The following is a 23,339-nucleotide window of genomic DNA, read 5'->3' on the forward strand; positions in this document are numbered from 1 at the left end:
TCCACAGTCTTGAGTCACAATATTAAACTTGAGCGCCTTGAAATGTGATTATGACAGTGTCCAATTTGGCTGCCGAATAGATTTTGGATATCTTCACTGTTAAATTAGGTGAGGCAAGCGCTAAAACTTGGATTGCACCTCTCCAGTGAGTGGACTTTCCCTCTAGACACTCGCTTTATAGGACACTAGGCTTGGGGAATGATTCTTCTCTTGCATGTGGCAACTCTTTGCCCCAATCCCCCCACCAGAACACCCCCCCAGGCAATTGCAGCCAGCTAATACTGTCTTAAACGGGGTATAGCTAAGAGTGTTTCATGGCAAGGCTTGGGGCAGAGACTCCTTTCTACTTAAATTTTAGGCCTTTGGGACATCTGCTTCATTCTAGAATGTCCCTGTGTCTTTTTACCCGGGTCACTGTTAGCTTTTCGTCTGCGTAGCGTCATGGCTTGGAAGAACTTGCACATTTTAGTGTGCACTACATCATGCTGAGTTTGTGAACTGAGCAGCACTTAATATTAAACGCAAAAGGCATTCCCACTTAGGGTGATTGATTTGGAGCGCTTGTTTACTGTGAAGTAAAAGGAACTGCAGATGTTTGATGAAAGACACCAAACATCTGCATTTTCAATACTGCACGGAGCACTGTGTAAGGGCAGCAGCAACAGCAAGAGCAGCATTCACTTAAAATTAAAAAAAAGGAGCAGCAAAAATTAAATGAAGCAAAGGGCTCCTTTTCTTTAACCTCTTACAGGACTTGGACACTTTCCATAGTTTAATGTGGAAAAGGCCTGTTGCTAAAGAAGTGTAGTCATATGGTTTGCTTTGAAGATGTGGGAGCAACACAGGGCTGCCTGACGCAGGGGAGTGTCTCACAGATGACAGATGTGTTTGCTTTTCATGGCTTTCTCCGTGCAACAGGCTAGGATTATATCCATCCAGTTATCACCACTTCTTCCCAGATGAGACAACCTTGCATCCACACGGGAGCCTGAGTGACCAGCGCAACATCCAATGAGTTCCAGCCTGGCTCTGGAACTTGACAAAAAGGGGAAAGCAGCTGCAGAGAAGGGTGTTGCTTAGGAAAGCCACAAGGCCAGGGAAGGGGGAAGCAAAGCAGCCCCTCTTGTCCCATTGCTTTGCCACTGAAAATGCTTTGTCTGTTGGAAGCAAACAGAGCTTTGAGAGTTATTTGATTGTTTTAAAGATTTGTGTGCCACCTTCCTAGGTAGCTGAAAACTGAAGCAGTAGTGAATATTTCATTATATATCAGTAAAACTACAATCCCCACCCTTTAGGAAAAGTAGCCTGAAATGAAGTCTTTGGTGTTTGTTCAAATGCCAGAAAAGTAAGGAGGGAGTTTCACATAGTTGGGCCCACCACAGAAAAGGCCCTGTCTCTAGTGGCATGGATCTCAATGGCGAGTCTAAAGCTGATCCTAAGCTGTCCTCCAAATGCCTGATTTAAGTCTTGGATAAATCAGCAATTTATCACCAATTTGGTATTTATCACCAATTTGGTATTTATTTGCTCTAGTGCGAAACAGAATTGAAGGTTAAGATAACTTACTAAAAAGGGGGGAAATATTTAAAGTACTGCATGCAAAAGAATTAAATGCAACCATTTTTCCTGAAAGATAATTTCTATTTTTCTTCTACCTTTCAAATGAGGTCTGCATTTCTATATTTACAGTATGTGGAATCATAGAATCACAATATTGAAGAATTGGAAGGTACCGAAGGAGTCTTTTGCCCAGTGTGGGGTTCAAACTCACAATCCTGAGATTTAAGAGTCTCATGCTCTCCCAAACGGTGCTTGTACCACATGGCCCTTCAAAATTGGGACACAGATCCACCCTAAACCTGATCCTGCATGGGTTTGTGGCTTACCAACAAGGAAATAAACACAGTGAGATGTTTCACGGACCTGGATTTCGTTGCAGACATTTCCTGTTTCGGAGAAAAGAGATTCTCACTTTAAACAACCTTCTAGGGACACTTAACATGGCCTCTCTTTGTGTCTCTGAATACAGCCTTGGCACCAGCAGCAGCTTCATATGTGATTGATTTACTACACAGACACCATTCCTATGCACACAAAAAAGTATGCAAACTTAATTTGGATTGTCATATGTGTTGAATTCACAACGTATCTATTTTGCTTTATATAGACATGCTTTGGAAAGCTATGGCTTCTCAACCTTTATACATGCACCAAAATAGTGGAATGATAGTCACAAATTGGCGCACAGCTGGCATGTCCCCCCCTCCCACCAGACTGAAATGTTGTCATTTTAGAAAATTTGTCACGTTTTTGATGCAAACCTAAGATTTTTTTTTTTTGGGGGGGGGGGAATGGCTTGTCTAACATTTTGCATATTGAACACTAGAGGGAGCCAATGTCTGCATGTTTTCTTCATATAAATTCAAACCTTCTGTCCCTTATTGCTATGGAAATGTTTCTTAAAAGTTGTGTTGGTTTCTAAATGTGGCCCTTCCACTCCTAGTGCTTCTGGGTTCTCTCTCTCTCTCTCTCTCTCTCTCACACACACACACACACACACACACCCCAGTATTAGCAAAGTTTCCCAATTTGCCAACATCATTGAAAAAAGGTAAAGGGACCCCTGACCATTAGGTTCAGTTGCGGACGACTCTGGGGTTGCGGCGCTCATTTTGCTTTACAGGCCGAGGGAGCCGGCGTACAGCTTCCGGGTCATGTGGCCAGCATGACTAAGCTGCTTCTGGCGAACCAGAGCAGCGCACGGAAACGCTGTTTACCTTCCCGCCGGAGCAGTACCTATTTATCTACTTGCATTTTGACGTGCTTTCAAACTGCTAGGTTGGCAGGAGCAGGGACCGAGCAACGGGAGCTCACCCCGTCGCGGGGATTCAAACCGCCGACCTTCTGATCGGCAAGCCCTAGGCTCTGTGGTTTAACCCACAGTGCCACCCGCGTCCCTTAACATTATTTAGGCCATGTATAATTTTCTACACTGACTTTATGGCACAACATTCATAGTTGGGGGTTCATAATTGGGGGTGGAGAATCAAATCCTTCCAGCTTCAGCTCTAGAGTTCAGTCCGCTTAAGCAGCAGAAAATGTTGTATGGGATGAAGAAAGGGGAAAGAAAGAGCAGTTCTCCCCAAGAAATAGGGACCTGATCAGGCTTGAAAGCAGAAGATTGCCGGATGCAGGTTTGCCTGCTGGTAGCTTTGCCAAAGAGGAAGAGTTTCTTTTTTACGACCTTTTCTTATTTCTGTGATGGGGCTACTTGATGTGCTGGAGTTGTGCAACAGAAAGGTATGAAGATGGGGCAGAAGTCGGATGGAGAGAGATGAGGTGTCGTTTCTGTTCGAAAGATTCCCATGGGCACAGACATTAAAATAAACATTTTAATGGGCACAAACATTAAAATAAAGACTACAAATGTTACTCTCTTCCTGAAAGTGTTCAGGTTGCTGGATGCTGAGGGGTGGTGGGAGGCACCAGTTGGGGAGCCCCCAAGGGAAGAAGGCTCAGAGCCAGGGATTGGTGGTGGGACAACGAGGAGTAGTCAGAGGGAGAAGAGAGAGCAGACTGGGAGGAGTAAGTGTCAGAAGCTGAAGAGGTAACAGGGTTTAGTGAGCAGGAAGAGGCTGGGGCAGAGAGCAGTGCAGAAGCAGAGACTGGAGAGGAGGGGAGACAAGAGGCAGAGTTCAGACAGGCTGGTGAAGAGACAATGGGGTACCCCCCCCCTACTGTTACGATCAGCTCCCCTCCCACTGGGCTCCCAACACTAGAAGAGGTATGAAGAGAGCGGAGCAAAGACAGATGCGTTGATGGAGTCTCAGATTGCTTGGGATGGACCTGGGGGAGTAGGAGGCTTACACAACTGTGGGAATGTGTGGTCCTTCAGTCCCCACAACTGCCTCATAGGGGCAAGATCTACCAGGAAGATTTGCTGTGCTCACTAGGCTTGGCCTCCTGAGCTGTTTGTTTATTTGAATAAAGATTTAACTTCACGGATGCTGTGTGAGTTATTACTGACCTGCTCCTGGCATCTGCTTCTGACATCAGGTATTAAAAGATTTTAAACAGTGCCTGTCAGGAAGAGTTGGCCTTAAATCCATAGGAAATGGCTTCTAAAAACACGTCTTCCTTTTTGTTGTCCTGGCGAAGGAGGCGGCAATATTAACATAATAACTTTGGGGCTTTTCTGGCAGGAGCTTCAGGCTGTTGAAACTTACTGTTTCGTTATTGTGGGGCAGAAGGAGGGAGTGACCTTTTAGGTCACCATATCTTGGCTTAACCCAGAAGAAATCGGATGCTGTTTCATTTAGATTTACAAATGATAAGGGATCATGGTAAAGATTTACAGTGAAGGAGGCAGCAAGCAACAGATTTAAGAGGAGGTGTTGCAACTTGCCCTGGCTAAAGCCTCTCTAGGCCAAACCAAAATTTTCCTTCTCAGGTATGGGCAACCATTGCAAAAACTGGATTTTAGGGGCACTGTACTTCATAACATTTGCTAGGATCCAAGCCAATGTGACAATTTTGTTGTCGTTGTTGTTGCAATAAACTAAACCCAGTCTTTCATTCGCTCCCCCCCCCCCACCCTGTTATTTGGGATGTTCTCTACAGGTCCTGCGTGACAGACATGTGTGAGTGCCCTGTTCATAAAAACTGCTACTGTGAGTCCTTTCTCGCCTATGCTAGAGCCTGTCAAAGGGAAGGTCTGAAAGTTCACTGGAAACCTGAGCAGAATTGTGCTGGTAAGTGAGACGCACTGATTAAAGGTAAAGGGACCCCTGACCATTAGGTCCAGTCGTGACCGACTCTGGGGTTGCGGCGCTCATCTCGCTTTATTGGCCGAGGGAGCCGGCGTACAGCTTCCGGGTCATGTGGCCAGCATGACTAAGCCGCTTCTGGCAAACCAGAGCAGCGCACGGAAACGCCATTTACCTTTCCGCTGGAGTGGTACCTATTTATCTACTTGCACTTTTGGCGTGCTTCCAAACTGCTAGGTGGGCAGGAGCAGGGACCGAGCAACGGGAGCTCACCCCGTCACGGGGATTCGAACCACCGAACTTCTGATTGGCAAGTCCTAGGCTCTGTGTTTTAACCCACAGTGCCACCCGCGTCCCTTCGAGACGCACTGATTATTGCAACTGCATTTTATACTGTGCCCATGTAATAAAACCTGATTTTTGCTCCCAGCTTCTCTACTTAATTCTCCCCCTCTCTTCACCCAACCCATGGGCCAGCAGTTTTGCAGCACGAAGGGCTGATTCAGAGTGGAGAAGTGGTGGGCAGTGAGAGCTTTAAGCACCCCCATCCCAAAACTGGTCCCCCCCCCAGCCGAAATAGCCCTTAGGCAACAGGCTTGCAGCACAGTTCTGCCCCAAATTCACAATCTGGCAGCTTACAGTATTGCAGCTCTGTTAGAGCCGAGATGGCTAAATGGTTCCCAGGTGCTGAAATCCAGTGGCCAGCCGGCATGCATTGTGCTCTTTGGAGGGAATACAGGAAGCGTGTCTGACAAGCGAGATTCCAGCAACTTTGTACTAACAAGCCCGTTGTAAAACTTTGCATCGGGTACCTATTTCACTTGTCTGAGTCTGCTAGAAGAACAGAGGGGTGAGTAGCGCAAGGATCACAGGACTGTAATCGTGAAAGACTCTAGCTGATTACTGACATTTCCTGGACTGCTTGCTCGCTCATGTGGAAGCACAGATGCAATCGATCTTCCTTCATAGGAAGCGAGAAATGAATGGCAATCTGTGGTGGAAAAACACAGCTGATCTGCATCTATTTTATTCATTAAACTGACTAGTCATGCAATCCACTAATCATTTAAACCCAAGTGCTTGCAATTGAGTACTCCAAAAAGCACTCCAAAAAGTTTTGGTGGAGCATGGAACAGATTTATCCCACTATACCCATCCCCTTATGTGTTTTGGGCCATTTCTGGCAAACATGGCAAAACACCCAGAAGCCTCCAGTGGGGAAGGAGAGTGATGGGGATTTTGACCACCTGCCATTCTCCTTCCAGAGTAGTTTGCCCACGTTTGGTCCTCCCCTCCTGTACTCAGCTCTCAGCACGGGCACAGTATGTTCCCTTCGCCACAGAGTCCTAGGAAATAAGAGAAAATTAGAAGCAAATTGCTTAAAACGTAAAACCTTGGTCAGATAGCATGAAACAGTGGCATAAAACACAACTTTGAAAGGAAGAGCATTGGATGGAGACATTGCAAAGCCTCATAGATTGCTTTATAAAGTAATTCTTGGGCCTAATTTCTTTATATGAAAAGAGAGGGAGAAAAGGTAGCGTAGCACACAATTGTATTTTTTAAAATATAAATTGGGATCAGGCAAGGAAAGGCAAAATTTGGATGTTTCAGATTCACCGTAATTGGAACTCGTAATGGCAAAATTAAAAACATACCAGTTTAAGTGTCATCCGTTTTGTTTTCTGATTTTCTGTTTTTGCATTAACTTTTGTTATGATTAAGAAAGGGATAAAAGGTGTTGATTGATTCCAGTTCTTAGGTAAATTAGGGAGATATAGGTACATATAGATATAGATATAGATATAGATATAGATATAGATATAGATATAGATATAGATAGATATCCCTTTTGGAAGGAACAAAAATGATGCTAAAATATATGCAGGTTGACTTTTGGTGTGCAATTTAAGAAGACTTGGAGACTGCTTTTGCCTGTTGCAGGCCCACAGGGGTCATTTTACCAGCCCCAAAGCCACCCCCCAACTCAGCTACCTGCTTGGTGAGTCCCCGTGTGCTGCACTAAACCAGCGTGGCACGGGGACTTGCTTTCGCAGCTCCTGAAATTGCATCTGCGCAGACGCAGACTCTGGAAATCGCGTCTGCACAGATGTTGGAAATCGCATGCGCGCTCACGCGTGCCTGCAATCCAGCCCACAGAGGGGGCTCTGCGGCCTTGCCAGCCCCTGCTATATGCAGTGTTAAAACAACTATTCATCGAATTTCTGAGAAGCAGGAAAGAGCAGCTGACTCTCTTATCTCTTAGACACATATCTCTTAGACAATTTCCGGGCTGAGGCCTCTAAAGCATTTTGCCTTGTTTCCTTGACATTTACAGTAAATGTTCCACTGAGAAATTGCAATAAAAAACACTGCGCTGTTGTGCCATAATATTACAAGATATGGGATATGGTAAAACCCATGGGCATAATTTTAAGCGATGACATTCCTCTTTCTTTGAATTATCTTCCAGCCACCCAGTGTAAACATGGTGCCGTCTATGATACCTGCGGTCCTGGATGCGTGAAAACATGCGACAACTGGAACGAGATTGGCCCCTGCAATAAACCGTGCATTGCGGGCTGCCACTGCCCTGCAAACTTCGTCCACCACAAAGGAAGATGCATCAAACCCATTCTCTGTCCACAGCGGTGACATTAGCTTTTATCCACAAGGACTTTGTAACTGGTGGCTTTTGGTAACATTTCTAAGCTCACAGCCAATGAAGGACTGCAGTGCTGGCTGGCAGATTTTGCAAAGCACTCTCACAAAGAGTGGGGGGAAATATGTGTGCCTATATATTTATATGTGTATATGGATATATATATATATATATATATATATATATATATATATAACCATAAACACAAGTGTATGTTGATACAGAGAGAGAAAGAGAGAGGTAAGGTAATTTTAAAAGACTCTGGACTTGCCAGGATTACGGGTCCCCCCCCCCTTTGATAGTAATGTATATTCTCTGAATTATAAAAGTCACCCATCCCTGCTCATTCTGCTACTTGTGATCCTGGACTTCTACCCCCAAATCCTGGCCCCGATGGCACCCCCTCTGTGTGTGTGTGTATTGTGTAATAGCATGTTCAGGGAGAGCAGAAATAAATGGCGGTACCCTTGGTATTGCAGGACAAAAAAAATGGCGGGAGCACCTGCCACTCCCCTGCACTGTAGAAATGTCCCCATAACAGGAACCCCCCTTGATCAAATCCCCAACCCAACAGCCATAGCATAAACAATTCCACACAGTGCCTATTGAAGCAACAGGTCACCCCTAACTTCTCTGGCTTAAATACATATAGGCCCCTGGGATATGGTAGCATCAGTCCTAGTTTTAACTATATATACCCACATACACATACATGTGCGCACACATATGAAAATAGGCATCATTTATATAAACCATAGAAGGATGAGTTATTATATGTATATTATTTTGCTATAAAGTTTATGTATTAGCATTTCTGTTATCTCCACCTGTAAGCCCTGTGAGTCATTTGTGTAAATAAGGCAGGTGTTTGATGGCACGATAGCACCCACCGAGCCATCGCCTCCGAGTTTCCATGGATGCGTCTCCCAAAGCCACAGGATTTCCATTTAAAGTTACTATCAGATCCCAATTTCCGGATGCATAAGAAACAGGTGTTATCTGAAGCTCGGATTTATCCAGGGACGGCTCAGGTTTCCCACCTCAGACCAGCCTCGGGTGATTGTTAAGAACACCTTAATTCAGCAAAGAACACTTCCACTGGAGATTATGCCTCGCTGGTTCGTTCCGACGTTCCTTGGAACATCACTTTAGTTGGCGTAACATTTAGATGAAGCCAACCACATGCATGGGGGCAGAGGATGTAGTTCCCAACCACCAGGCATGTAGTGAGGGGAGGACCGGGAGGCTCGTGATTTTGAGGGGGCGCAAACCAGTCACCCCCAAGCAGGAATCCACACCCTGCCTGCCACCGAGGGTCTCTGGGCCCCAGAGCCCAGCCTGGCCTGGCCTGGCCACCATGCCCCCAGCCCCCTTGCTTAATGGCCGCCCAGGTAGTGTGTGTGTGGGGGGTGCGCAACAGCTCTCTCCCTTCTTGTGGTTTTCAGCAACAGGTATTCAGAAGCAAATTGCCTCCAGCAGTGGATATAGAACACAGCCATCATGGTGAATGCACTTCTTGCAGTTCTCAGCCTTTTGTCCTTCTGGACTAGACAACAGCCGAGACGTGTGCAGAAAGGGACGTGTAGCACATGCAGCAAGAGACTCAAATATTCACTGTGCTGCCATTCCTAAGAATTCCTCGGCCGTTTCCCACAAACGTGTTTTGTGCCAGGTGACAGCTGTTCCCTACTACCTGAGATGGGAAGATGGTTGTTCATGTTGAGATGGGAAGATTATTGTTCATGCTCAAATGTTTCACTTCTTTTCAAAATAAAAGTGGAAGGACTTTATCACAGAGAGCACCTGTGTACTGTACAGGATGAGTAACGAAAAGGAAAAACAAAAGGTGTTTATTTAAATATTTAAATGCATCTACCTGTATATGTTATGTTTGATAGCCAAGGAAAATAAATATTAAAGAAACAAAAAAGATTTGTGTCAGACAAAGACCTAACCATAGGCTTTCCGTTCATCTCATAAACAATTTTGGAATTTAATTTCTTTTAAAAATAACCATTAAATACTATGCCTGTTTGAGTTGGAACAGCGGTTTGATTCATTATAAACATATTTACTGTTTTGAAATTCATAAAGGAAAAAGGTTTTCCTGTGATTCTCTGTCCAACACCTAGAAGAGCTTTTTTTCTTTCATGCATGTTTGTAAGTCCCAGCACAGTGCATAAAATGTGAAATCTAATGCAAGCAAACTTTTGGGCCTTTCCCAACTTTAGCAGCATGGAAGTTGATGCCATGTGGCTTTTTTGTAGGACCAGAAGCACAGAGTCATTGGGGAGATATTCCCAGCCCCCCCCCCCCCCCAGAGCAGATTTAGGTATAGAGGTGTTCCACTGAGCAAATTGAACTCTGGTTTGCTTGCAGACAAGCACAACTGAGTATATCTCATGCTGGTCTTTGCAAATGCCCTCATGATTTATTTACAGTGGTGCCCCGCAAGACGAATGCCTCGCAATTCGAAAAACCCGCTAGACGAAAGGGTTTTCCGTTTTTCCAGGCACTTCGCAAGACGAATTTCCCTATGGGCTTGCTTCGCAAGACGTTTTCGTCTTGCAATTTTTTCCCCTCCCCCCCCTTTCCTAAGCCGCTAATAGCCGCTTAGCCGCTAATAGCGCTAAGCCGCTAAGCCGCTAATAGCGCTAATCTGCTAATCCGCTAATAGGGCTGCTTCGCAAGACGAAAAAACTGCTAGACAAAGAGACTCGCGGAACGGATTCTTTTCATCTTGCGAGGCACCACTGTATTTATTTTTTAAATTACATTAATAGCATGCCACCCACACAAGTCAATGTGGCCTTACATGATAATAATGACTAATCAAATGAAAACTAATCTGGACGCTGGGAAAGAAAATGCCACATAACTTTCAGACCACACTGGACCTTAAGGGTTTTTAATTTTTTTTCCTCTGAACGTCAAGTTTCACTTAAAATAAACTGCATCAGGTTAACAGGATGTAAATCCATACAATTCAGTTTGAATGTTTCAAGGTAAAGTCACATGTTTCAAAGCTGGTTCCATTATTGGAAATAAAAGCCACCAGAAGGGCTTTCCTTTGAAATGCTGTTAAGGCAATGGTGAATTGCTTCTAAGCTGTATTAAAATTTCCTGTTTTTAATACCGCATTGAAAATCCGCTTTATCACCCCACCTATTTGGATAAAGGCGTTGGGTTTAAAAAGTTATTATTTGTTTAGGTTCAAGGCAACAGAGGCTGTAGGAATATGCTTGTTGTAAGCTTCTTTTATCTCACATTTCACTGTTGGAGTTGCTTCCTTAGCTTATGGTGAGGCATAATCTGATCTCTGTCAACTTGAACCACTTTGTAAAGTCTCTGTACTGAATATTCTTACAAAGATCTGAACTTCATGTAAGCCAATGGTTGCGGCTATTTTTGTTTTAATGCATACAATGGTGTGTTGTTGTTTTTAAACACAGTGACTGGGCTTCATCTTCATTTACTGATTCAGGTAAGATACCTGTGAATATCACCTGGCAGATGATAAAGATTTAGCAATTCCTTTAAAATACTGCCTGAGTTGAATTATTGATGTGTTCTTCATCCCAGCAGATAATAAATGAGGACTACCTTTTTGAATCAATGTTCCAGGTTTTATAGTTCGTATTCATCAGCTGTTAGCAAATTGTACACAGGACAAATAGCAAACAATAGCATCCCCATTTTGTTTTGAAGGTAAGCTCCTTTGCCAAATGATAAGAGGGACTTTTACTCAAGAGGAATGGTGTACTTCTAATCCTTGAAATAATTTCACATTGATTTCTGCAAATTGTGTAAAGTGCAGGATATCCGAGGCCTTAGTTTTGCTGTGGACAAACTATGGTGTTTTATCTTCTCAGTACTTCCTTTCAGGCCAGCAAAGATATTTATTGTGAATTGAAAGTGCCTTTAATTTGCAAAGTCAACCAGCACTTTTACAACAGGCTATGTCTCCTTGCTATTGATTGAATCCTAATTTTATAAGTGGTTAAGTTATTAATAGAGGAATCACTATTAGTCTGACTGGTGGTCTTTGTGACTTCAAATGTGGGCCACTGGTTTTCAGCTGTGTAAGGTGGTTCTTCTAGGTGCCATCAATGAGCTGCAAAGTTCCTTGCCTCTGAATAGTCTGAACAGAAATTAAGTTCAAGAATATTTTGGTACACTGTACTATAGAACTGCTGATCCGTTTAGCAATGTTAAGATATAAGAAACAACAATCAACGCAGAGCCCAGAACCTTGAAGTGACATTTATCTTAATTTCCTTCAGAACTTGGTTGGTTTTTAGTTGCTTATTGGCAAATGGAGAAATCATTGTATAGTAGATTGGGAATAAAAGTCACTTTAAAAGTCATGCCATGAAAGAAAAGAAGAAGCACATTTAGACTTTTGCTTCTCACTTTAAATGTCTTCATCCATTTGTCTTAAACAAATAGGGATCTCACTCACTGACAGGCAGATACATTTTCTGAAGGTTGAATCCATAATTCTTTAATATAAACTGCACCCATCAGTTGTAAAGAGAGTGCGTGGGCTTTTTTAAAAAATGGGCAGAGGTGACAGAGAAAATTGAATAAATTAATCAAAACAATCATTTAAATTCCATTTTGGGATGCTGCATAACAGTATTTCTGTAGATAGAAATTCTTCAGAGTTGAAGATTGTTTTCAAAAAACACCTTTGGGGTTTTTTTAAGGTGATTTTTGTGTATCTATGAAATTAGAGTGATCCCAATGAGTTTAGATTTCAGTGCTCAAACCACTTTAATGTGATCATTAGATGATTTGGTGACTCTGTGGCTTTGAATTTTTAAATCTTGCATTTTCAAGCTTTTTCTGAAAACAAAGATTTTTAGGACAGTGGTCATAAGGCTTGTGTTTCCAAGCTCTTCCACCAGGAAAAAATAATAATTTGTGTTTATGTTCTTTAAGTCTGAACTTTGTGTAATAAACTTCCAGTTGCTGAAGTCTTCATCCATTGATGTAAACAAATAATGATTGTTTTAAAATTTTAAAATCATAGCACAGGAAAGTGTTTTCTATGCAGTAATTTCATCTTGATGTCAAATATAGATGTTTGGTCAGGAAAGTGGTACATTTTGCTCATTGGTTGGAGAAATAAGATTTCATTTAGAAGATCTCAAAACTTCTTCCATTTGGAATCCATACATCTTCATGCTATCTGAGTTTCATTGTATTATTGCCCTTGTTGGTTTATGGAGTCATTGTTGGTTTATGGAGTAATTGGCTTAATTTACATTTATTTGCCAGCTTCATTCATTAGTATAAGTATGTTACTTTGTTGTTGAAAATGTGCAGTATCTTTGCTTTGCAGATGTGTGTCCTTTACCTTTTTTTAAGAAAATATTGTTTTTTATATAGGCCCCATCTTGTAATGCAGTTATTTTTACTGTTCATGTTGAAAACAATAGGCAGGAAGGTTTTGAAAAATTACCTTTGCATTGAATGGTGTACAAGTGTCTGTGTCTCTGAGGATTGTCTCTCATTGAAGATGCGTGCAAACTTGTTTGATCTGAGTTTCAACGTTCACTCGGTCCATTTATTTATAAAGGCTTTCATTCTTTTTAATTGCCTTAACTATATTTTTTTTCCCCCCGTTCATGAGCCAGACGCTGCAAGGGAATAGGTTCATAGCATAGATAAATATGATCCTTTTCTTTAGTATGTTGAATGATTAGTTTCATCTCTCTGCAAACAATCTGAGGTTTGTGTGCCAGTCTGTATCTTTTCTTTGCAGGCTTAAGTTGTTAAGTGAGTGTTTCCTCTTGGTGGGCAAAAAGTAGCTTGGCGATGGAGGAGAGGAGAAGACTTCTGTGGCACAGGTAGATGGAACTGGCGGACGAACTGATGTTGCTGAAGGAGAATGGGTGAATCTGTGGGTGGGCAGGCAAGGATCCTGTTGAGCTCTGCCCTTTCCCAGGCAGGGTTGTCCTAGCGGGAATGTTGCAACGCAAAGGCACACTTCTTGTAGGCAGCGTAAAGCAGGAGGATGGCTCGCAGCATTTGACGGCACATTGCCATCGCCATGCGCACCTGTGGTTCGCGGAGCCCATGAGGCCTGCGCTGCTGGGGGCTGATGACTTGGCAGAAGGCTGAACGCTCTGAAACCCGCAGCGAACCGGTCCAGTGCGGAGGCTGTACCGTCACGAGGTGCCCAAAGACTGAGTCGAGCCCCGTGAGCCGCACGGCCTGGGGCTTGTGCACAGCTGCGCTGCATCCTCGCGTCTCTCCAGCCACTCCAGGGGGTTGTGGGTGCCCAGCTCCGGTCTTGGCACTGGGCTCTAGCACCAGGCTGAGTCCCTGGAAGCAAAGCTGCACTTCCAGGTCGGTGGCAGTGGCTGGACTCTGCCCTCCCCGAAAGGGGTGCTTAGTGCTGCTGGGCTTGGGCACGGCACCCCGCAGCCATTGCAGGGACTCATCCAGGGGGGACCAGGGTGCCCAGAGCTGGTACCCGCTGGCCATGGTCAGCGCTGCCCAGCCGCTGCCACCCTGCTCTGCCCAGGCTCTTGTTGCATCTTTCCTCAGTCCGGCGCCCGCGGCAACCCATTATGAGTATCCTTCACTCCAGAACACCAAGACTGAGCCGGTGTTCCACAAGCTCCTCCCTTTGACTCACATAGAATGACTCTTCCTATAAGGACAGAATCCCTCCCTCGCCATCTGATATTAAAATAAATTTAAATGAACCGAGGCAGGGAAGATCTTCTTGGTGTCGGTACTAAAGTTATGGTGGAACAAGTTTCCCCAGAGTCTCACCAGATGCTTTCCTTAGCTTTTCAGTACCTGGTGAAGAGCTTTTAATCAGCTTGTAGTTATTGTTGTTTTAATAATCTGGGGTTCTCAGTTCTAGTATATTATTCATGTTTCTTTGTACATCTGTTTTGTTTTGCTTTTTCAATCATTGCATTTCATTCTTTTTATTTTTGTGAAGCTCCCAGAGAACATATATTGGGTGGCCTTCCAGATATAGTTAATTTAATAGTAGTAGTAGTAGTAGTAGTAGTAATAATAATAATAATAATAATAATAATAATAATAATAATAATTTATTTATACCCTGCCCATCTGTTTGAGTCCCCCCAGCCACTCTGGGTGGCTTCCAATCGAGTGTTAAAACAATACAGCATTAAATATTAAAAACTTCCCTAAACAGGGCTGCCTTCGGATGTCTTTTAAAGATAAGATAGATGCTTATTTCCTTCACATCTGAAGGGAGGGCATTCCACAGTGTGGGTGCCACTATCAAGAAGGCCCTCTGTTAATGAGTTAAATAACAAAACTCCTCTGGACGATACTAAGTCCAAAATTGTTCAGGGAAGTTTTTGATCTGTGATATTTTAGTGTATTTTTGGTTTCTATGGAAGCCACCCAGAGTGGCTGGGGAAACCCAGCCAGATGGGCGGGGTACAAATAATAAATTATTATTATTATTATTATTATTATTATTATAAAATTATAGCTGTCTTCCCAGTTCTGTACTCCTATTTATGCAAGGCAACATCCACCAAATAGGAGACCGTTTCACAAAAGTAAGTTTTGGCTAATCAAAGGGCAGCTTCACACATCCACGCACATCACTTGATTTCTTACCATTGGATTAACAAAGTTTTATTACTTGCGCAAACCCATTCCTCTGGAAAGCATTGTGTTTCAGAGCTCATCCACAGGTTTCAGACAAGTATATCACTCATTGCTGCACTCTTGTATGTGTGAATCAGCCAAAGAGATCAGAAGTGGTCTACCAACAGGGAAATGAATCTCACAAGTTTTCCCTTCCAAGTGAAATCCATTAAAGAGTTTCCTTAAAGGTAAAGGTAAAGGGACCCCCTGACCACTAGGTCCAGTCATGGCTGACTCTGGGGTTGCGGCGCTCATCTTGCTTTATTGGCCGAGGGAGCCGACATACAGCTTCTGGGTCATGCGGCCAGCATGACTAAGCCACTTCTGGCGAACCAGAGCAGCGCACGGAAACGCCGTTTACCTTCCCGCCGGAGCGGTACCTATTTATCTACTTGCACTTTGACGTGCTTTCGAACGGCTAGGTTGGCAGGAGCTGGGACCGAGCAATGGGAGCTCACCCTGTCACGGGGATTCGAACCTCCAACCTTCTGATTGGCAAGTCCTAGGCTCTGTGGTTTAACCCACAGCGCCACCCGCGTCCCTCAAAGAGTTTCCTTAATTAAGCCATTTTGATTTTAAATTAATATTTATCTGTACACTGAAGTTTTCCGTCCACACAAAAATCCACTGAAGAATCACTAAGACAAGGTGTCCTCCAATATGTTGGACTACAGTTTCCTTAACCCCCTGCCCCCCCCAACCTTGGCTACGCCCATGGTATGGCAGCTTCCTACACTCCTACTTCTTACATCCAGGGTGGATAAAACCTATGGCGGGGTTTGTTTCCATGCTACACCAAGATTTAATTCTCATCTCTGTTCAAGAGATGTACTCTGGCCCCAGTCTGTATAGTCTGACAGTTGGAGTTTGTCTGACAAAGTTTGCTTCTTCGGTGAACTTTACCGACACTTAAGAGGAAAATGTGTTAGGCATAAATACACTTCTAAGAAGTTGGCACAGTTTCAGATGAGACAAATGACACAGACGCCCTAAAGTGTTTAACTTTTCATTTGCAGTTTGTAATAAATGGTCCTTATCCCTTTGGAAGGAAATTAGCCCATAACAGTTCTTTGGAAATATATCCATAGGAGTCACTTGGCATTTGAAGTTCGGCTTCTATAAGAAGTGGTTTGGCTACTGTTCATAAAGATGTTTCTCTGTAAGCTGCACTTCACCTCAACTCCAAAATCTCCCTCATTAATTTTGTAGCTTTGTTTTGTATGAAAAGGAAGTGTTGCCTTAACAGTGCAATCAGCCCCTCGTATATTTTTAATATTGATCTAATATTGGGAAATAGTAATAGCAAAGTAGATTAGAACAACCTCAGATATGCAGATGACACAACTTTGATGGCAGAAAGTGAGGAGGAATTAAAGAACCTTTTAATGAGGGTGAAAGAGGAGAGCGCAAAATATGGTCTGAAGCTCAACATCAAAAAAACTAAGATAATGGCCACTGGTCCCATCACCTCCTGGCAAATAGAAGGGGATGAAATGGAGGCAGTGAGAGATTTTACCTTCTTGGGCTCCATGATCACTGCAGTTGGTGACAGCAGTCACGGAATTAAAAGACACCTGGTTCTTGGGAGAAAAGCGATGACAAACCTAGACAGCATCTTAAAAAGCAGAGACATCACCTTGCCAACAAAGGTCCGTATAGCTATGGTTTTCCCAGTAGTGATGTATGGAAGTGAGAGCTGGACCATAAAGAAGGCTGATCACCAAAGAATTGATGCTTTTGAATTATGGTGCTGGAGGAGACTCTTGAGAGTCCCATGGACTGCAAGAAGATCAAACCTCTCCATTCTGAAGGAAATCAGCCCTGAGTGCTCACTGGAAGGACAGATCGTGAAGCCGAGGCTCCAGTACTTTGGCCACCTCATGAGAAGAGAAGACTCCCTGGAAAAGATCCTGATGTTGGGAAAGATTGAGAGCACAAGGAGAAGGGGACAACAGAGGACGAGATGGTTGGACAGTGTTCTCGAAGCTACTAACATGAGTTTGACCAAACTGTGGGAGGCAGTGGAAGACAGGAGTGTCTGGCATGCTCTGGTCCATGAGGTCACGAAGAGTCGGACATGACTAAACGACTAAACAACAACAAAAAACTAGACCAACTAGGTTTAGTGTCTAGGTTTGGCTTGATTTTGTCACATTATGGACTGATGTCTATGATGGTGGCTCCTGCTTGATGACCTAGCGGCTTGAGATTCTAGATCTCATAGTAGAGCGGGGTGCCCCTTTTGTAATTACTCAATCCCCAAATAATGATCAATAAGCTGTTTATTTATTTAAAATTGTGTCTAATGCAAAAAGAAAGATCTATAGCCTCCAAGGTGGGATACCTCCAAGGTGGGACCCCCACCCACCCAATCTGGACAGAGAAATAACCCCTCCCATCTTCACCCACAACTCTTATTGCATTTCTGCTTTCTCCAAATATGTGGAAGTTGGCAATTATGTGATGCCAGAACTGGCCAGCCATCACCATAGGATCCATGTCTCTACCCTGGCACAAACATGTAACTTATCACTTGTTATCACAGTCCTGGTGCCAGGTGAGATTTTGAAATGAAGGACATTTAACATTTCAATCTTAGGTTCCAGCCACACAGTGTCCCAGTCTAAAACTGCAAGCTGACTGATGTCCCAGTGTACTTCCCTGTACCAACTGCCCTTTGGCAGACATGACCCTTGGCACTTTGAGGGTGCAACAAATCCTGTGAGTGAAGATGAGTGGCTGGAAAGTAGGAAAGGAGCAGGCAAAGGGTTAAGCAGAGTCCAGGCTATAAGGGTTCAGGGGTCCTCTGGCTGCTGGACTACACCTCACATAATCTCTTACCATTGGCCATATTGGCTATGACTCATGGGAACTGCAGTTCAACAATATCAAAGGACCTGCCCTGGAACCTTAAGGTGAAGGGAGGGTAATGAATATCAGCAACACCACCACAATTTGGAGGACCATAGGTTGCCCATTTTGGCTTCCTGTCCATTCCAAGCCCATGTTCCCAAATGATTGTACCCAAGAGTTGTCAAGGCACACTTCAGCTTCATTTGGCCCAAACACTTAGTGGGAAAAGAAGACTCTTACAGAGAAGGCTCTCTGTACATTTTGATAATAAACCTGATATGCAATGGGGGTTGAATAATTTTGATTGCTACTGTATATACATTTCCCAAAGTCCAGTAGGAGATTATGCATAATAGCCGGAGAATGTACAAAATGCAGTCAAGATGCACTCATTCTCCAAGACCTATTGAAATTCATGCATATTGACAAGATGTTGTCGAGATAGGCACATTCCCGAATGTCTGTTGAGGAGCATGTTGAAGAGATTGTGCCCTTGGAAATGTGCACAATCCCATGGGTCCAACCATGACTAATGACTTCCACAGCCTATAGATCTTCAGGGGCAGGAGAAATGGAGTCTTAGACATTTGAGAAAAGGATCACAGAGGGCTTAAAACAAGGTTCAGAAATCTGCCTCTTTAAATGAATGCAACATTGATCTCTTGATGCTGAATTCTGCCCCATAGTAAAATGGTTCAGTTACTGGCTTAACAAAAAATGCATCCACTTTAGCTAGAGCTGAAATGTTTTTATCCGTAGATTATTAACTCCACAGTTTTGAGAGAAGTGCAACCTCTGCCTTTCAGTATTTTATCAAAGCTTTTAGGGAAGAAAAACTAATCTATGTCCTTATCATTTAAATGTTGCCAAGCACAACTGCGAACAGCTTCTTATTTGATTCCTGGTGAGATCTGTTTGCTTTCTATCTGTTCAAATTGAACACAGCTGGGGGAAATATACTTTTCTGATTTATCTTCGGATATAATATTCTTTTGGAGTACTAACCTGGGCTGGATTGTCTACTTCTTATTTAAATGACATTGCAGTGGCTGTCTTCACACAAGAATGCAGCATTGCTACTATTCCTAAAATATTTGTGGAAATATTTGCTGGGGAAGTTATGCAGCAAAGAGAGCGTTAATAAGCAGATAATAATAATAATAATAATAATAATAATAATATATTTGTACCCCGCCCATCTGGCTGGGTTTCCCCAGCCACTCTGGGCGGCTTCCAACAAAGATGAAAAGTACACTAAAATGTCACATATTAAAAACTTCCCTGAACAGGGCTGCCTTCAGATGTCTTCTGAATGTCAGGTAGTTGTTTATCGCTTTGACATCTGATGGGAGGGCGTTCCACAGGGCGGGCGCCACTACCGAGAAGGCCCTCTGCCTGGTTCCCTGTAACTTGGCCTCTCGCAGTGAGGGAGATATAGCTGGTCTGTCAATAAAGGGTGGGGGGGGGGACTTATATTAGGCCAGATGGGACCTGATTGGATCCAAATGTCACCTGATTCTGTTAGTCTGAAAACCACAGCATCCCTCTGCAGCATTGCAGTGGTGATGGTGCAGCAGAGATCAAGCCAGCAAACTATTTAAGTACCGGTACATCCTTCTCTCACAGGGTAATTGAGAGAGAAGAGGTGGAAGGTATCATGCACACTACCATGGAGGAAAGGTAGTATGGAAATGAATAAAAGAAAGAAGTAATTGGTGTGGTAGTATTGTTGGTGAAAGGCCCATGGAATAAATGGACAAATTGCCCATGTTATGTCAAAGAGCAAGCCAGCAGTAAATCAAACCATTCAAATATGGAGTTAACTCTTAATTAGCAAAAATACGATCTTCACAGACTTGGCTGAGTGTCAGCAAAAAACCTCATCCCCGGTATGTCTAGCCCCATGAATTAGTTGCTGTCTCTGTCTCATCCTCATTTCCCAAGCAATCAGAGACTACGCCTGCATGAAGCCTGCCTCTGCTTTGCCCTTTTCACCCCTCTTCTGGCTCTGGGAGTCAAGAGGAGTTGAGCTTCTCACAATAGGAGGGGGAGACACCTGTGATTCTTCACCAGCCAGACTCATCTCTGCCATAGCTGTCAACTTACAGATTTGAAAATAAGGGACCAGCAGCCTCAAAAATAAGGGATCAGCAGCCAAAATAAGGGATTTCCTTTTTTCCCACCATGTGCCTCCGCTCCAGACAGACCTTTTTCCCAGCAAGGGTGAGTGGGCTGTTGATGACACATCCATCTGATTCCGAGCACGGGTATGTTCAACTTCTAAGCGCCTCCAAGCCAAAGGCAGAAAGCCCAGCCAGCAGCCAAACGAAGCCTCAAGTGGTGGTTCCCACAGCGCAGCAACCCAGCAAAACGGATGCAGCAAGAAAAGCCACCGTCACCTCTCCGCTGGGAAGCGCTGAGCAAAGGCGAGTCCCCAGGCAACGCAGCCAATTTGATCGGCACAAGGCATTCAAGCTCCACCCCCCAGTCATTCTTAGACTTCTTATTGGGTGAGCAACACAGCCAAGCAACACAGTTGGAGCCTCCCTCCTCCCTCGCTGGCAGGGAGGGAGGGAGAGGAGCTGTTTCCTTTGAAACCTGGGAAATTTACGGGATATCATCAATCCGGGACAGCAGTGGGAAACGGCTCTGGGATAAGGGAGTTTCCCGCCAAATAAGGGATGGTTGACAGCTATGATCTCTGCCTCTTAGCCTCCCTCCTCTCCTGCTTCAGCTTCTGCCTCTGATTCTGAACTTCTCTTTGCCATAGCACCTTCCTGCTCACTAAGCTTTGTTACCTTTTCAGCTTCCAACACCTCCCCCCCCCCACGCTTATCACAAGGAAATTGATCAAGGAAGGCAAATCAGAAGAGATGAGTGGGTGGACTAACCTATGGGCAAATGACATAAAGAGCTGTTGCAGACAAAAGTAAGGCCTTTGAAAGTGATGTGAAATGCATTAAGAAGCTGGAGAGGTGAAAGCAAGAAATGAAAGGGCATTGTTCTGACTCTGATATTCTAAACAGATTGAAGCCCAGGTTGGGGAGAAATAATGTAGATGTTCTATTGAGGAAATGAATAGAGAAATCAAGGGGAGATATGAATGGATACTGAGACCTTGGGACACGGTTCCTTCCACTGTCAATTGTAGAAACAAAGTTCAAGGAGTGGAGCATCTCTGAGTTCGGGAAATGCAATTTTAATTTTGTAACGGACTGTGAAAATTGTGGCTTGTGGGGGTGGAGAAGAAAATGTCTCTTAAGTTCTGAATCTTGAAATGCGGTTCTCCAGCCAACTAATGTGTACAGAAATGCAGGTACTAGGTTAAGGTGCACATAAAACTGCTTATATTTGTGAAAATGACACACACAAATGCACTGTATTGGGGAAAATAGAAAAAAATGTATATTGGGGAAACAGCATATAAAAATATGCATATTGGAAGAAATCTGTAGTAAAATGTTGGTGCATTTTCATGAGGGTCTTTAAAAAAAAATCACAAACTGTTGTGGAAATGTGGAGAAGTAAACTTGAAATTGGAAAAATGGAAAAAAGAGGTAAAAGAAACTGGAATTGACCATTGATCTCATCTTAACTGTGAGGTGTTTCCTGACTCTTGACTTGTACTAGACTACAACCTTAATGGGCTATTAATAAAATAATAATAATCTTCCAGACGTCAAGCAAAAGAAATTAACAAACTTTTTGGCAGAAAACAGACCAACTTTTTAAAAGCAAGTCACTTGACAGCGCAACTCCAGTAATATTTCTTTTTGGGGCGAAGTCCCACTGAGTTTTAAGAACTATCCAGGATAGGGATAGAGGCATAGAATGGAACAATACAGCATTTTCTGCTAGTCTCAGCTGATGAAGTCTTAGTGCTGAGGCCCTACTTTTAAGATGTCACTAGCTGATTTTAATGGCTGACAAGTTTCTTGTTTGTGTCTTTCAGTAATGTAGGCGGTGAGACCTCACTTCCAACCTGCATGGCGTCCAGGGCTCTTGACAGTTCTGACAGAGAAAAAGATACAGTCACATACCTGCCATAATTTGGCAATTATATACAGCCTGAGGGCTTCTGCATTTTTACTGACATGGAAGCCTAATTATGCCTTTCCCTCACTTAAAAAACAAAGAAAGTAGCCAACACATTTTGCATCTTCTGAAGTATTAATTGTACATGGAAAGCTTTATTCACAGAAGTATTGAACGGCATTTCAAATCACATACTGTACCAGTCTGCTGTCAAGTTATATATCACACTAAAGTTTCTCATAGGAAAGTTACCCTCCACACAAAAAAAATCCTTGTCTCTTTCTGGGTACATTGTACTGTCCATGGCTTAATTGGTCTTGTGTTGCTATAGACAAGTCCTAAGCCTTTTTGCAGTTAGGGAACCTTTTCCAAACTGACTTACCCGCCAGACAAGGGGATTCCTGTGCTTTGCAAAGGATTCTGGGAATGCTCGGTTCACATGGAAATGGGTTTGTTCTTGGAAAGTTGAGAAACCAGTGTGTGAGCTGTACCACCTCAGATTGCATGTTCGAATCTGGAGAAACAAACATTTGGAGAAACAAACATCTTTCCAGCTGTAAGCTTTACTAAATGGGGTGCAAATTTGAACCTAGATTAAAAAAACAAAACAAAAACCCAGTCGTTCCTAGCAGTTGCCATGCAGATGAACCCCGCCTCTGATAGCCTCCTCTTACTGAAATTTGTCTAATTGGTTTTAAAAGCAGCGAAAGAGGCTGTCACCACATTTTGTGAATGCATCTGTCTTCTCTGAGAGAAAAGGAAAGGAAAGCTCTCTCTCCCTTCATTTCAGATTCAGCATATTTTCAGTTATTAATTCAATGAACCATGTTAGGCGATGAAAATAAATTTTTGTGTGCCTGGAAACCCTAGCAATTGTTTTTATGTTTCTGAAATCTCTCCACAGCATGTGTCTGTGAGATAATGGAGAGCATCTCTCTTATCATATTGTGCTTAAAATTTTGAAGTTCTCCTGTTCAACTCCCTTGCATGCTTTATTAAACTAAGACTTGTTGGTGGGGGGGGGGTGCTGACCTAGTTTGGATACAAGGCCGGGGAATGTATGAGCCTCAGGCGGCAGAATCCACAGGAGCAGAAGATCACAATATAGATCTTTATTCCCCCCCCCCCTTGTCCCTGACGTGGATCTTCACTCACCCCTTCTTCCCTGACAGGGAGAGAGGTGCCATTTTGTGGTTTGCCTCAGGTGCTAAAATTTCTTGGGCCAGCCCTGTTTGGATAAATCTTATAATGTTGAATCTGCTGCACTCTGTGAAGGTGAAGAAACATGAAGCAATGTGGAAGCACTTATGCATACCTGTCAACGTTTCCCTTTTTTTAAGGGAAATTCCCTTATTCCAAATAGGATTCCT

General features: G+C 43.5%; 2 protein-coding genes across 2 annotated transcripts in view; one reads left to right on the top strand and one right to left on the bottom strand.

Moving 5' to 3' along the window:
* BMPER (BMP binding endothelial regulator) overlaps positions 1 to 8,932 on the top strand; it is a 174,269-nt gene extending 165,337 nt beyond the window's left edge. The window contains exons 14-15 of the mRNA XM_079947587.1: positions 4,621 to 4,751; positions 7,240 to 8,932. Coding sequence (XP_079803713.1) covers positions 4,621 to 4,751; positions 7,240 to 7,421 — 313 coding nt within the window. The 3' untranslated portion in view covers positions 7,422 to 8,932. The remainder of the gene's footprint in view (positions 1 to 4,620; positions 4,752 to 7,239) is intronic.
* A 1,388-nt stretch (positions 8,933 to 10,320) lies between these two features.
* Positions 10,321 to 13,986, bottom strand: LOC307199807 (FANCD2 opposite strand protein-like). Its single transcript, XM_079947876.1, has 2 exons — positions 10,594 to 13,986; positions 10,321 to 10,551 (listed from the first exon to the last, which is right to left on the bottom strand). The coding sequence occupies exon 1, from the start codon at positions 13,921 to 13,923 to the stop codon at positions 13,393 to 13,395; it is 531 nt and encodes a 176-aa protein (XP_079804002.1). The 5' UTR covers positions 13,924 to 13,986; the 3' UTR covers positions 10,321 to 10,551; positions 10,594 to 13,392.
* Between the last annotated feature and the right edge of the window lie 9,353 nt (positions 13,987 to 23,339).

The sequence above is a fragment of the Podarcis cretensis genome, assembly GCF_951804945.1.
Source record: "Podarcis cretensis genome assembly, chromosome: 12".
NCBI lineage: Eukaryota > Metazoa > Chordata > Lepidosauria > Squamata > Lacertidae > Podarcis > Podarcis cretensis.

Coding starts and splice junctions, on each gene's coding strand:
- LOC307199807 (XM_079947876.1), bottom strand. CDS start 13,923: ATGGCCAGCGGGTACCAGCTCTGGGCACCCTGGTCCCCCCTGGATGAG.